Source organism: Ochotona princeps, chromosome 1, assembly GCF_030435755.1.
Source record: "Ochotona princeps isolate mOchPri1 chromosome 1, mOchPri1.hap1, whole genome shotgun sequence".
Lineage (NCBI taxonomy): Eukaryota > Metazoa > Chordata > Mammalia > Lagomorpha > Ochotonidae > Ochotona > Ochotona princeps.
Window position 1 is genome coordinate 55,550,053 of NC_080832.1, and position 15,316 is coordinate 55,565,368.

At 46.6% G+C, this 15,316-nt stretch overlaps 1 protein-coding gene across 4 annotated transcripts in view; it reads right to left on the reverse strand.

Moving 5' to 3' along the window:
- Positions 1–6,268: 6,268 nt before the first annotated feature.
- Positions 6,269–15,316, reverse strand: part of PRDM1 (PR/SET domain 1) — a 120,026-nt gene continuing 110,978 nt past the window's right edge. For all 4 annotated transcript variants that reach the window (XM_058660287.1, XM_004580349.3, XM_058660292.1 and 1 more), the window contains 4 exons: positions 15,028–15,280; positions 9,233–10,377; positions 8,797–8,925; positions 6,269–8,408 (listed from right to left, as the gene is read on the reverse strand). In XM_058660287.1, the coding sequence (XP_058516270.1) occupies positions 7,833–8,408; positions 8,797–8,925; positions 9,233–10,377; positions 15,028–15,280 (2,103 nt within the window). In that variant the 3' untranslated portion in view covers positions 6,269–7,832. The remainder of the gene's footprint in view (positions 8,409–8,796; positions 8,926–9,232; positions 10,378–15,027; positions 15,281–15,316) is intronic.

Sequence of the window (15,316 nt, forward strand, 5' to 3'; positions counted from 1 at the left end):
AGTTGGGTTGTTGGAGGGTTCAAGGCGGCAAAAACACTACCCGCGCCCCGACCTTCCCCCCTCCACTGCCGCCCTCCTCCCCCAGCCTGGGCCTGGGATGGAGGTAATCACAGTGAAACTACACACTCAAGTAGAGAACGGCATCCGCCTACAGCAACTGCTCTGTCACCAACTGCTGCGCTGCAGGGGAGGGCGCGGCGCCCGGGGGAACGGGGGCGCGGCGCCCAGGGGAAGGGGGGCGCCCAGGTCAGCCTCGGGCCTCCCTGAACCCGTGATTCAGTAATAACTGGAAGCACAATCGCCTTTTCACTCACTATTTTTTAACGGTTTATTCATACAACAATTTTTCACTTTTCACTTATTTTCAGCCCCTTTCACATCTACCGACTCACAGTTTCTGTCTTGGCTTAACCTTTCTCTCGCTGACTCTCTTTCTCTCTCAGCTTTATGAGTCTTCATTCCCTTTTTTTTAAAGATGTTGAACCGTTGAACAGTTCAAGGCCTCCATGGCCTTGCTCACGGAAGAGCTTCTCTTTCTTCATGGGGTTTTAAGTCACTTTGCCAATGTTCTTGTCTGCCCTTCTGGTGGGAGGCAGCAAACTTGAAATCTTTCTCGGTTGTCTTCCAAGTCTGACTTTGCTTTGAAGAGAGAGAGAGAGAGAGAGAGAGAAGAAAGGAAAACAAAAGTCAAGAGCCCATGAAACCAAATATTGTAGAATTCCTGGAGCTAAAGTCAGGCAGAGGCTTGATTAAGACATTACATGTAATTCTATTAAAAGAATTTTGATTCCTTTCAGATGAGCTGATTAGTTTCCTAGGGAAACTTCATGGTTCTCACGAATTGGTAGGACTTGGCAAGCTCAATCTCTTTTGCCAGAAGAAGCCAAAAGAGTCGTTTCCATATAGTCTCACACCCGCCCCCCCACCCGTTTCCATTTTCTCTGACATCTGCTCCTAAAATCTTAGTATCAGCCCATAGCTGCCATCAGAGTACCAAGGTAAACAAACCCACAGGGAATAAGAGAATGACAGAATCTTAGCATCATTATGGGCGTGAGCATTCCAAAGAAACAGGAAGATGCTCTAGGAAGGACTGCTTCATTTTAAGAACCAGGAAAATCAGCCCTTCCTCAAGCTTTTAGAATTTTCTTGAGTGCACACAGCCTCTGAACTCCCAGTTCTGTGCTTTTCCCATGGATAGGAGCTCATATCCTCAGGTCCCAGCTTTGGGGTATGCTCAGAGTCCACGCCTGTGTGCTGTGCAGGATCTTACTCCAGATCCTCAATTGCTCTTGTAGCAAGTCACCATCAGCTAATTTCTAAAATGGGAGGCCACAGGAAGCTTTAGTGGGAGCTGCCTTTGCTCATGAACTCAAGAAAGTGGTGCCCATGGTGGCAGAGAAGACAGACTTGTGCCCTTCTCGTCCTGAATGGCAAATGCCCTGAGTGACTGCACGCCTGGAGGTTGCCTGGCAGAGCATCAGGTGCTGGGCTGGCTGCGTGGCCCTGAGGAATCATGTTCCACCCCTCAGAACTCAGATGGGAAATAGCTTTTGACAATGTTTTACAAAGCCACATGGGTGCAGGGTGCTTCATTTTGGGATGTGGTGGACTGTCCCTCAGAAGAACATGGGCTCCCAAAACCTGTGTTTATGTTCACAAAGCAGTTCCTAGGAGGGCTCAGCAATGTTCAGGAACCCCGTGAGCTCTTCACCAAGACCTCCTCTTTCTCTTGTGGGCCGAACCGTGGTCATTGATGAGGTGGATAGATACCTGTGAGATGTGGGCCAAGAAAGGGCCTGCCAGAGCACAGTATCCTGTCCTTCCTTGGTTGTCACACAGTTGGCTCCTCACTAAGCCTTTAGGGATTCGGGATCTCCCAGGGGAAGGAGCTGGCTGTGTTGCAAGCCCTAAAGCCAGGCGTTGGCCTTTGACATTCAAACCCAGGGCCCTTGGGTCATGCTTGATTTCTCTGCGCCTCACCTAGAGGGGGAACAACTGGCTGCCATCATACCCAGGTGGCTCCTTCGGATGTTTCCACACAAGGAATTTGGCCACCTGTCCATGAGAACACAGCCCCTGCCACCAACACCAACTTCACCCTTTCATGAACACACTGAAGGATTTTTTTTTCTTAAAGATTTATAATTTTTATTTCTTTATTATTTAAAAAAGATTTATTTATTTTCATTGGAAAGGCAGGTTTACAGAAAGAAGGAGAGACAGAAAGATCTTCCATCTACTGGTTCACTCCCCTAAATGGCCACAAAGACCACAGTTGAGCCAATCCGAAGTCAGGAGCCTGGAGCCTCTTCTGGGTCTCCCACACAGGTGCATGGTTCCAAGGCTTTGGGCCGTCCTCGACTGCTTTCCCAGGTCACAAGCAGGGAGCTGGATGGGAAGTGGAGCAACTGGGACACAAATCAGCACCCATATTTGATTCCAGTTTTTGATGGGGGAGGATTAGCCAATTGAACCACTGTGCAGACCCACACTGAAGGATTTCCGACCCACATCACCCACTGCTCCTTTATCTGTTACTTCCTCTTTCTTTCATGTTGGGGAAAAGAGAAACGGACAGACTCATGTTCTCATGCATGCTGAACAAGCCCTGGTAGATGAAATTCAGAGAGAAGGTTCCATGTGGACTGTGGTTCACTTCTTGTCAACCCTGGAAGAAGCAGCAGAGTAGGAGGGTTGGCTTGTTTATAGTATTCTCCAAGCAACCCTGGAAGGAATACCAAATGAGGACAGGGCTCTGAGCTTATAGTATTCTGGGAAACTGGGCAAAGGAGATCATTTGCATAAACAGGGTTAAAAATATTTTTTGGGATCTTGCTTCTTTTTTGCCTGAATTACACGATTAAGGATGTATTGAGATTAAAATTACTTCTCACTTATTCGAGGAGCAGCTGTCAGCAGCACTTCAAGCAGAGGGACTTGTGGGTTTTGAGGATTTCAAGCTTGAAAAATGGTGTGATGGGGGTGGGTGTGTGGTGTGGTGGTTTCAATGCCTTGGGATGCTCCTGTCCCATATTAAGAGTCGGTTCAGATCCTGGCTCTGTGTGCGGTCCCACTTCCTGCTAATGTTCACTCAGAGACAGGAGGTAATGGGCCACATACTACTCTGCTCTGCTACTCGTGGAGGAGACCCAGAGTGAGTTCTGGCCTCCTGTCTTTATCCTGGCCCAGCCGTGGCTATTGCTGATGGTACAAGAGTGAACCCAGCAGCTGGAAGCTGCTTGGGGTGGGGGTGTGTGACTTTTTGTCTGTTTTAACAGGCAAGGGGTACAATGTGAGGCCTTGCCAAGGACCCTGCCCTCTAAGAGACTGCCAGTGCTCAGGGTGCACAGCTGATAGTGAGGTGTATGAACCTGTAGAAGAGCTTGATCATCTCTGAAGAGACACAGCAGCGCCTTTTGGATTTGTTGGATTTGTTCACTAGTTGCTTCCTCTCTAACTTTCCTCTTATTCAGGAAGTCTCTTCGCTCTGGGATACAGCCTTTCTTTGTAGGCATAATTATGCTAGAGGTCTGGTTTTACATTGGAAATCTTCTGCCATGTGCCTCTAATTATTTTCATTCCTCTCTCCCCGCCTCTTCTCATTATCTCTCTTAGAGAAGGCATTAAATACACACACACACACAGAGAGAGACTTATACCAATTTAGAGTCCTGAATTAACTTAATTTTCCCCAAAGGAAAAATCATCTAAAAATGTTCAAGAACTCCCACTTTTTCTGTATATTGTCTCAAGGTGAGGGAATTAAATGCACCATTTCTGCAGATAAAAGTTACCTTGTGATGGGAAGAGAACTCAGCAAGGGGGACTTCTTCAGTCTTGCTCTGCCCTACACAGTTGCATGAAGCCTCCATCTTACAGCATGGACTTCTAGCCAGGTGGATTTTGGGCTCATAATGAATATTATCTTTCTATGTAATGTTTCATTAAACAGCTAAATCTGCAAGTGTTCCCAAGATATATAACTTTCACGGAGGAAAAAAAAAAGACATGATTTGCTATGATTTATGGTAGTAACTGTTACACCCTGGATGTTACTGGGCTTTGTTTTGACCAATTATTACCACAATGGTTCTGTAGGATTTAGGAACATAACCAGCACCATTTGGCACGTTTATGACAACAGGGTTCTGTTTTTCTTAACTCCACAGTTACATGTTGGCAGCATTTCAAATTCTTGGCACAGATGTTTAAGTGAATTTAAAGAAGCAGCATTAAAAACACAGCTCAGGGCAGCTTTAAGTATCCAAATGCAAGGAGTATATTAACTTGTAGTTAGCAAGGGAATGGAACATGTACTTTGTGATGGCTGAATGAACTGAGATGCACAAAAATACTTACAAGCAACTTTCAGATTTTTTTCAGAGGGTGATATCACCTTTTTAGAATCATCTCCTGCTAGAATCATTATAGCTTCCAAATGAGGCTCACACTGACTCAGATTTTCTCTGGAGACAGGTTAGTTTCTGTAACATCCATGAATCAGCAAGTAGATACATTCTCATCATGTGTCCCATCATGTGGTCATACCATCTGAATCTTGGGTGTCATGTCAACAATGTCCTGATTTTTCTGAGACAGCTTTCTTGAAATTCATTTTAAATTCAGTTTGAAAGTAGCCAATCCGCTTCCTAGCTTAAGATTCAAACAGGGGTTGCTGACACTGTGGCTCAGCAAGGTAACCTGCCTGTGTTGCCAACATCTAATATGGGCAGTGGTTCGTTCACTGGCTGCTTCATTTCTGATTCTGCAACCTGCTGACGTGCCTGGGAAAGTAGTGGAGAATGGCCCAAGGTCTTCAGACCCCTGCACTCACAGGGCAGACCCGGAAGCAGCTCCTGCTTTGGATTGGCCTAGCTATGGCTGGTTTGGGCCATTTGGGGAGTGAACCAGAGGTTGAAGATCACTCCTTGACTTTTTTTCTCTGTAACTCTTTCAACTAAAATAAATAAAATCTTAAAAAAAAATTGAAACAGGAAATCACGGAATGTACACACATTCGCTGGGGCTGACATCAGTGGAGAGTGGAGTCGTACTCCCTCCCACACACTGGGTCAGCTGTGGAACAGGTCTGTCTTCTTTGCCTCCTCACTACTTCGTGTCATCAAGATAAAGCAAACCAAAAAGTCCACTGAAAGCAAAGCAGTCTCCCTCCACTAATTAATTGGCTTATGCTTGAAATGTCCTTAGGAAAACATTTGTTATAACTCCTAATTAAAGAGAAACTTTCACACTATTGATGGTTATGTGTGATCCCATAAATGTGCTGTTAGACCCTTTCTGAGAACCATCCCAGAGGGAGGTAGACACATTTGGGGAATCCTGGCTGTACTGCCAGAGTAAGGAATAAGCAGGCCAATGGTGTCCTTGGTCAGAACCTGTCCTGGGGCCACCACTGCAGCCATGAAGAGTTGTTTTTTTTTTTTTTTTTTTGCCCATCCCTCAAGACACCAGACACACATTGGTAAAGCAGGAACATTTATATTTAATTTACATTTTTGACAATTTGCACATAAATAACAATGTAAACCAGTACGTAAACATAAGATAGTTTGTTGTTCTAGAGAAGTAAAAAGCCAGTAACTTTGGTCAGTTTTAACTTTGAGGGGAAAAAAAAAAACCACTGTTAATTGTGGGCTCAACATTCACATGTAAGAGGCTGAAGAAGGAAAGACAGAAGGTTATGTAAAGCAGGAAGTCTTTATAAAAAACCTGAAATATAGAGCCAATGAGGAGCTGACATTCAAAAGCATTTGGTGTCACTGTCACGCTTTGGTTCGTCTACAATTCAGGACTCTTGTCAAACACTCATGCTTAAGGTCTTGTCAGTCTTGCCGGTTACAGAGACTGATGGATAAGGCTTTGAGGTTTCCCTGGATTGCAATAAAATTTGTTATCAACCTGCGCAGGTTGACACTAAGTGACCTGAACAATGTTGAATACATAAAACAGACTGAACAGTGATAGAGCGGTGCATAGTAAAGGGGCTGCGACAAGAGGAGTGACAGTGATGAAGGAAGAGACTGAGAGTGACTTCTGCTATTTGAATGTGACCACATAAGGAGCAGGAGGTGAAAACAAAAATAAAAGCTGTTTTAGCTGATCCTGAATCCCAAAAAGTGATACATGTCTTTCTCCAGTATTGGGATGTGGTCCCCATCTCTGCACCAGGTTTTTGGGTCTCTCTAAGTAGGCAGAGGGTGCGGAAACCTAATGGTGGGATTTAAAGCATAGATTCAGAAAGCAGTTTCTTTTTTTCTTATTTTTTGCCCTTAGGAAAAGCAGGGCCTTTTACATGCCTTGGCTCACAATTTAAGTGGTTATAAATATATTATATATACACATGGTATAGTGGTATAAATAGATTCATAAATACACATCATCCTCTGCTACACCTCGAATGCCAACATGGAGTGAGTCTTTGGCCTTGGCGGAGTGAAAGACGGAATGACACGCAGTCAGTCCATCTCTGCCGAGCACACAGACTCGGTTCTTCCCGGAGAGTAGCAAGTCATAGAAGACATCATTTCCTGCACGACTGGACGCACTCGATGAGGTAATTGTTGTTGAACAACTTAGCAATGCCCTTTCATCTTCAATTAAATTAACCATAAAATGCAAAAGCACAAATACTGAGGAGAACCACAGTTTTATAGAGAAGCACAACCGATGTGTTCAGCCTAGCAATGTTTATGACCAGCTTTGACCCTAAGACCAGAATACCCGTTTTCATCTTTTTGTGTGTTTGCCCTTAAAGTGTGGCCTTGAGCCCACCTACGTCAAATCCTTCCTGGTAGACAGGACCATGTTTGTGCAGTTTTGACTTCAAAATAAAACAAAACTCAACAACAAAAACCCTTTCCCTCCCACCTCATACACACACAAAGCCACCTGTGCTTTGCGGGAAATTCCACAGTGGATTTACACTTGGCAGTTGTTTTTTTTTTTTTTTTTTTTTTTTGTCTTCACATTTTCAGCTAGTAACATCAGGATGCAAAAATCACATGGATTTGAGGAGTGGGGAGGAACAGGCTGGAAGAGCCTTCTTGTCACCTTCTTGATCAAATTGTGGCTAGGGACCAAAATATGCATGAACTATCAACAGAAATATCCCAAGATTCCCTTTCTGACTTCTACTCATTGGGTAATTCTGCACACACACACCCCCCACCCACCGCATGCTACATGGGTGTTCAAACAGTACAATCCTATCCGTGAACACATCAACTTTCTAACTTTGGCAACATCAGGACCTGAAAACCTCATTTCAAATCATTATTATCCAGAGAGGTTGACGTATTTGAGAGTCACGTATTTGTTCAGTCATCTTAGGTACTTAGAACAGCTGTGCAGAAAGAATGGCCACAAGGCAACAACAACAAAAAAATACAACATTTATACTCAAATTACAAGAAATCTTTCCAGTCATTGTAAACGTTTTTTAATTATTGCTTTTTTGAATGATAAATTGTATAATAAATTATGAAGGATTATCATTGAAAAAATAATTATGGCTAGGCAATAGTCTTAGTAATAGGAAGGCTATGCAAAAACACATCCACACAAATAGTCAAAATACACAGGTTCAAATATATAGACGTGGGTGTAAATAAGTATATATAATATGCATATATATATATATATAGTCTACCTCTTTGTACGCCCTGAGATTGTAGAGGGGGAGGGGAGCCACCTGCTGTCCGGTGCACTTTGCAGAACTGGAATCATAGACAGGTCATATGCTGCAGGCACCTGCACTTGCTACCAGTCGTAACTGGAGAACCACGCACCACACTTGCTTGCTGACCACCTTAAGGATCCATTGGTTCGACCGATTCCTGTTTGACCTTTACTGGTACCAGAGGTAGTGGGTTGCTGTGAGGCAACTTGAGGAGGGACAGGTCTGATGACTCATAAAGGCCACACCCTGAGGACAGGAGTCCGCTCCCCGCATTTCTTTGCAAAGACACTTTCAGGTCAGTTTCTTCTTTCTCTTTTCTGACCATGGCCAGAATTTCTTTCTCCACCACCGAGGTCACATCAATGTTGTCCTCCATGTCCTCAAGCCGGTCCGCGTTGTCGCTGATGTCGAACTTCTCGATTTCTTCGTTGATGCGAGTCAGGTCATCCAGGGGCAGCCCGCTGGCCGGGGCCATGAGGCAGTTGCCCTTGAGGTGGACCTTGAGGCTGCAGAGATGGATGTAGCTCTTCTGGCACTGGGCACACTTGTGGGGCCGCTCCCGGGTGTGGAGGCGCTTGTGCAGCTTCAGGTGCACAAACTGCGTGAACTTGGCAGGGCACACCTTGCACTGGTAGGGTTTCTCTCCTGAGTGCAGGCGCAGGTGCGTCTTGAGATTGCTGGTGCTGCTGAATCGCTTGTGACAGACCTACAAGGAAGGGTAAGAGAGGGGCAACAAGGAGGACAAGAGATGATGAGCTGCCAACGGGAGGAGAGAGCCGACAGGCCAACACCCAGCAGTGCCCGGGGAGGGAAGCAGCGTCCCCAAGGCGCCTATCAAGCAAACAGGATGGGGGAGGGATGTGGACACAGGGGCACCCGAGGTGGTATTTATTTATTTCCCCTGCCCTGTTCCCACCCACTGGAAGCTAGCTGTGTCATCATCTTAGCTTATCAGCAGGCACAGGGCAGAGCCCCTGGGGTGTGCCACAGTGCCATCCACCCTGACAAGGTGGAATTCTGGTGTCACTACACGTGACACAGGAGGGAGGGGAGCAGTTCCCCAGACGTTTGCCAGAAGAGGTCAAAAGTTCTACCTGGCATTCGTGCGGCTTTTCTCCCGTGTGTACCAAGTAGTGTTTCTGCAGGTGGGCAAGCTGGGTGAAGCCCTTGTTGCACGTCTGGCATTTGAAAGGCCGCTCTCCGCTGTGCACTCGCAGATGGACCTGGGGAGGAGGTGGGGAGAAGCCACACAGGGTTACCACTGTGCTCTGTGCCCCATGCTCTGTTCAAACACCGGCGTGTCTTGGATGCGGCTGTCCTAAGGAAGAGCGTCCAAATCTCCAACGTGAGACATAAAGCCCCAGGCTAGCAGGGATTTTCTGAACCCAAAGGAGGAAGGGAACTTGCCCAGAGCCCCAAGAGCAAGGAGTAGCAAAAGCACAGGAGAAGCCACATGGACCCCTTGCCAACTAGCTGACCTTGCAGCTCCTGGCCACAAACACCAACCTGAACCAACACTCTGGAGCCTACCTTCAGATTTGACAGCTGCCCGAACGTCTTGGCGCACACATTGCACTCGTACTTAATCTTGCCGTTCTGTTTCTTCAGCGGGTAGGGCAGCGTCTTGTAGCCGGTCATGTTCCTCTTGTTCTTGATGAGATTCATGGCCTGGTCATCACCGCTGGCGACGCTGCCGCTGCTGCTGCTGCTGCCAGCGCCCGGGGCCGCCATGACTGCTGAGGTAGCTTTGGGTTGTACCACGTGTTCCGACGTGGCGGCCGTGCCCGCTGTGGGAGACCCGCTGGTGGGGCTGCACGTCTTGTCCTTGAGGCTGGCGGCTGCCCCGGTCAGGGAGAAGGCACTGTGGGGGGCAGGCACGAGCACATCCCGCGGATGCTCGGGTTGCAGCAATCTCCGGGCTCCTTCGGGGGGCAGGGAACTCGGGAGAGAAGCTGGGGTGAGCATGGGGTGCGACAGGTTCCCCCCGCTGAGGAGGTTGCCGTAGACCGGGTACAGCCTCGGGAAGAGGCCCAAGTTGTTGATGCCGTTGATGTTGCCCATGGCGCCTAGGCCGTTGCAATTCATGCTGTAGTGGGGTAGCAGGAACTTGGGGTAGTGGGCGTTGTAAGAGGGGATGAAAGCCGGTGGAAGGTGGGGTGCGGCCGGGTAGCTGGGATAGGAGCCCAAGCCTTCCCCAGCGGCACCGTAGGGTGTGTTCAAGTAAGTGTAGGAGTCAGAGCCAGGGGCCAGCGGGGACACGGTGTTGCCAGGGCTGCTGTGGGGGCTGGAGCTCTTGAGGCTAGGGTTAGGGCTGCTCCCTGCCGAAGGGCTCGGCGTGGTGGAGGATGGGATCGGGGAGTGGGTGATGTAGGTGGGTCTCTCCACGCCATAAGCCAACGAGGCTTTCAGGAAGTCTTCGGGGAGAGGGGCCCGGATCGGGTAGACAACCCGGGGGTAGAAGGGCATTTCAGGGCTCCCGTTTTTCCTGAAGTCATCCACGTCCTTCTCGAAAGCCAGGGGTGAAATGTTGGAACGGCGGTACAAGTCCTTGCCTTTGGAGGGGTTCGAGTCCAACTTGAGAATTTCTTTCACGCTGTGCTCTCTCTTTGGGGCGCTCTTGGGGCACAGTTCACCCTTCTCAGTACCCAGTAGCTTTGGGCTGCTCTGTGTTTGTGCTGAAAGAAAGGAGACAGGGGTCCGTTACAGGGACAACCCAAGCACCAGAGACCCCAATCCCCGGGGGGCACTCATGCCTTCCAGAGCCCCTGAGCCACTCTCTCAGAGGCTCTTGGTAGGTGGACAATGGTAACATCTCTAGAACGAGTAGCATCATGAGGCAGTTGTGTTTCCATTAGCCAGAACTACATTGTAGGAAAGTGCTGTTTGAGTTCAAACAAGATTGTGTCATGGGGAAAAAAAAATGGGGTGGGCATTGTCAGAGGAAATAAAAGCCAATTCTGCTGTTCGTAGTTTACCTCAAGGAAATCTGCACCCACTGTTGCCAACTAGATGTGAAAGATGAAGAGTCATTTCAAGTAATAAACAGTCATCAATTTTCACCTCAGTTCTGTTTAATACGAATTTGATAAGGCCCTGGTTTCAATGGCGTAGGCCCACAGCAGCTCCGTGGAGGTCATCTCATGGCTTCAGTTTGCCTGGGCACCCAGCAGTGCTATGGTCCCCTTGGGAATCACAAGGCAGACAGTCACCCCAGTCACAACAGGTACTTCAGAGCCAGTTCAACTCACTGAGCAACAAAGAAAACAGGCAGCCGAGAACCAGTGTTTGTTTCCAAAGAGAGTATCTCCTGACTTGGTAAATACACTATGTAGGAGCGGCAGCCAGCAGACAGTCCCAGGCCAGCCCTACCCACAGACACACAGGACGAATGATGCCTTTTGGAAAGCACCCGGCCAGGGCAGGAAAAAAGCGAAACCGCCCCTGCTCAGCCTTCCCTGGAAACCAAAAGTAAAACACAGCCATGCCTGGCCATGAGCTCCGGTCGCTGGAAGGTAATCACTCAAGCTGGGACTCCTGCCCTACGAGGAAGTCCAAGGCGGTGATTGCTTTGGGGGGGAAGATGGTGTCATTTCTCTCTCACTCTTGGACTAGCCACCAAAGAACTCAAAAGATCCAAAGCCCAGGAGAAGCACCCTTAATGTTTAAAAGTTTCCGGCTTGTTTGACTTCTGGCTATGGGAGAGAGAGGGGAAGTCTAGAAAACAACCGGTGGTGGAACTCCATTCTCCAGGCTGATGGGCCTGAGGGTCTGGGCTGCAGGCTGGAAGTCTGGGAGAATGTTATCTCCTGCCAGCTGTTATCAGTCACTGCGGGGAAGCCAGCAAGTCAGCGGGAGCCCCTGAATAAACACCCGGGCACAATCACTATCGGGGAAGATGCGGATCAGGGGACAGTGATGGAAAACTTGTTGAGGGAAGAGGGATTTCTGAAGGCACTAAACCAAAATAAATAACCTCTTATCAGGCCAATATCAGCCTTTCAGGGAGGCCCAGCAGGCAGGAAGTTCAAATTGTCACTTTTGTTTTTTAAAAGCTGAAATGGCAAAGGAGGAGTATGCTGATAGGCAAAGGCAACCCACCCCCCCCAACCCCGGAATTGCAGGGAGGTGAAAGAGAAATTGATCTGGAAGTATTTTTGTTTTAAAAGATACTGTCTCTAGAAAATGAAGAAATAGACACCTCATCCTCATAACTTGTGCCATTCCTGACTGGCTAATTACATCGAAGGTTCCTAATTTTCCCAAAGCCTTCAGTACTCTCCTGGTTCTAAAATTCAACAAATTAAAGCACGTACATTTAAGTCTGTCTCCCCAGTTGACTCAAGTGATCTTTCACGGAAGCCTCCTTACTGAACTGATAGAAAACCAACAAGGCGGGGAGCAACCAACAATGAAAAGTCTAAATGTTTAATTGTCTATGCCACAGACGTAGCACAGGTGCTTGCTAGAGAAGTCAATCCACATGAAATGACTACGTCCCCTAGGCCTTAGGATCCACGGATTTATGATGGAGCGACTATCCAGGGCAGAACTTTCCCCAGGGCCTTTTGGCAGGTGGAAGTCATGATGGAGTCCCTCGGAAGGCGCTCACGGTAAAAACTCATCCTTCAGCAGCTGAGTAATCAGGGGAGCGCGTGTCATTTCTGACTCTCCCACTCAGCAGCAGCTTGAGTTAACATGAAAAAGAAAATCAAGATCTGTTTTTGTTCTTAAATCTTAAATGGCTGTAGGCGGACGGAGTCATTTCAAGAGTGAACTGCTTCTGAAGGCTCTGAAAGGCTTGATTATGCCGACTCACATTTTCGATCTATAATAAGAACCCCCGAGACTACAAGAAAGAACCTAGAAGTTCTGCAGTAGGCAAAACAAAGTCTGTTTTCAACTGAAACTGAGAAAGCAGACTAACATTTAGAAGTTTATAATTTGGTCAACTGTTTTCTAGATGGGTTGGCTAGATAGGAAAAAAAAATACCCTGTCCCCCAAATTGGGCGGGTTGAGGGGCTTCACTTAAGAGCTATTTTACTCTAAATTTTCTTTCTTGTTTGAAAAAAAAGGACCCACATCATTCATTCTATGATTTGCTCTGTGCTTATTTTTCTTGATTTCAGTTTGTTTCAAGTCCCTTTTCAAAACTCTACCAGTTGAACCATCCCCGCTGTTTTTGAGTTCTCCTGGCCCGGTCTGGCATCAACCTCTGTGCTCTAAGCATGGAACCCCGACATATTTAGGAACTCAGATGGAGACACAGTCTACCCATTAGGGCTGATGAAATAGTGGAAATTTTCCTGATCAGAGTCTCAATCATCATCCCTTGCCACACCTAAGACAACAGGTTTCACAATCGGTAGCAGGAGTCTGGTAATGGGACTAGTTATTGTTAATTCTCATTCTTTACTATGAATATTAGAAAAGGAGAGGTTATTTGAAAATGCTAAATCACCATTTAGAAAAAAATCACACACAAGTGGAGGAACAAAAGAGTCACTTTACTGTACACATGACACTTCAGGACCCAAATAATCAGCCCTTGACTTGTGAAAATACTGGGTAACAGCACCTCCAGTTTGGAGAATAAAAAATGTCAGGCCTTTGGAACCTTGCTGTGACTGGCACAGGCTGCAAGAAGTCTGTAGGAAGCTTTGGGATTGGTGCAAAGTTATTGGGGTAGGACATTCCAAATGGCCTTACCATGTTAAACAACAACAACAAAACCCAGAAACCCACCACAACAGAGAAAGACATTTCCTGAATCCATGAATGATCGAATTCCAAATGCGTAAGCAGACCCCCAAGAGGAAGTAGCTGCCTTTGCTAAGCAAGTTGGGAGGAAGCAGCATCTCTTCTTAAGAAGAGATACCCTCAGTTCCTCAGAATGGTGACTGTGCCTTTGTGACTTCTGCTACCAGGCCCTCAGCACTGGGCCAGGCACATGCGAGCTCCAGCAGGGCAGACTGCCTCCTGGAATGTTCAGGCCCAAGGGTATGGCACAGCCTCTCAGTGACAGGGTGTGGGGAAGAGAGGGAGAGGAAGCAGAAAACTGCTACCTTAGCCAGGGCCTAATCATGATGTTCCTGCTAATGTTGAAGCCAGTCAGTTTCCAAACACTCCAGGAACTTTTCTGGGAGCTCAGATGTGTCCACTAGGTGCATTTATTACAAATTCAAAGCTGTGACCTTATGGGGAAAGCTTATAAGCTGCTACTTAGCCCCAGATTTTAAGAGAACTGCAGGAACTGTCTTCTGGTTCAAAGATTAAGGAAACCAAACAGCATGAAATGAACCCCAAATACAGATCTGGATTGGCTAACACAGGCCTAGGATGAATAATTGGCTCTAATGTTGAAGTCAAAATTCTAATTTCCATTAGAATCGATATTCATTCCAAAGTCACATCAACTATTTAACCTTTAGATAAAGCCAGATCAAGAATTGGTCAAACCAGGTAAAGGATAACCGGAACTTTTGCACTTTTCCAGAAATGCTTCCTTTTCTCATAAGGATGAGATGACATCCTTATAGAAAGGGACAAGCATTTCAAACACCGGAGTTTTTACCCTTACACCAAAAGAAGCTAGTTTTCCAAACTGCTACAAAATAAATTAGGCCGTCTGTAAGAACCTCCGAGTGTAGGCCTGGCGGAGGTGAGGATTTTATGTGACTCTGAAATCATTCATAGAAATTGCTTGAGAATGACTAAACCCAAGTAGCCTTTGCAGACACAGGCCATGGCAGCAATTTTGACACCCAATAAAAAAGTAAAAGCTTACGAACCTAAGTGACCAAGAATTTGTAAAGATAAAGTGAGAGGTGGTTACGGTAATACTGATCAGGAGAGTAGATTAATTTTTACCATAAGGAAGGAAGTGAAGATATGAAATCTTCAGGGTTATTCATTTAGAACAGTATTTGAAAAATTATGACATCATTTTTCTAGAAACAATTGTATGATGTTCCACATCAGACTGTACCTTTATGTTCAAATATCTACTCTAACATTTCAAGGTCTCAGTAAGATTGTCCCAACTGCCCACTTCTGCATCAGTGAGAATTAGACATCTATTCCTATAGGTGTATCCCTGGCACCTTCTGAATTCAGCTCTCCAGTGTTTTATTTTTGAATGAACCAGTTTCCTAAGAGAAAACAGGGACTAAAATATTCTTTTTCCTTGCCCTAGTCCCTGGTGTAAGCCACCTACTTGGCCCAACAGATGGTGAAGCCATGTAATTAAACAACATGTTATTAGCTCATAAGGGCAGAGCTGACATTACTGGCATTTTTGTATTTTCTTGTTCTGTAATCCACTTACTGAGATTCATCATTGTCAGCTCTCCAGGATAAGGGTAGTGAAGCCTTCCTGCAAAGTCCCGGCAATACCACACAAGAAGTTCCTGGTTGGCAGGGATAGGCTTGATGGTGTAGAAGTACACATTCATGCCGTTCTGACACGCAGCCAGGTTTTGCTCCCGGGCAGAATGTGCTGGATTCACGTATCGCATCCAGTTGCTCTTCTCCTCGTTAAAGCCATCAATGAAATGGTGAAGTTCCCCTCTGGAGTAGATCTGTCCAAAAAAACAGAAGAGAAAAACAAAGTCAGC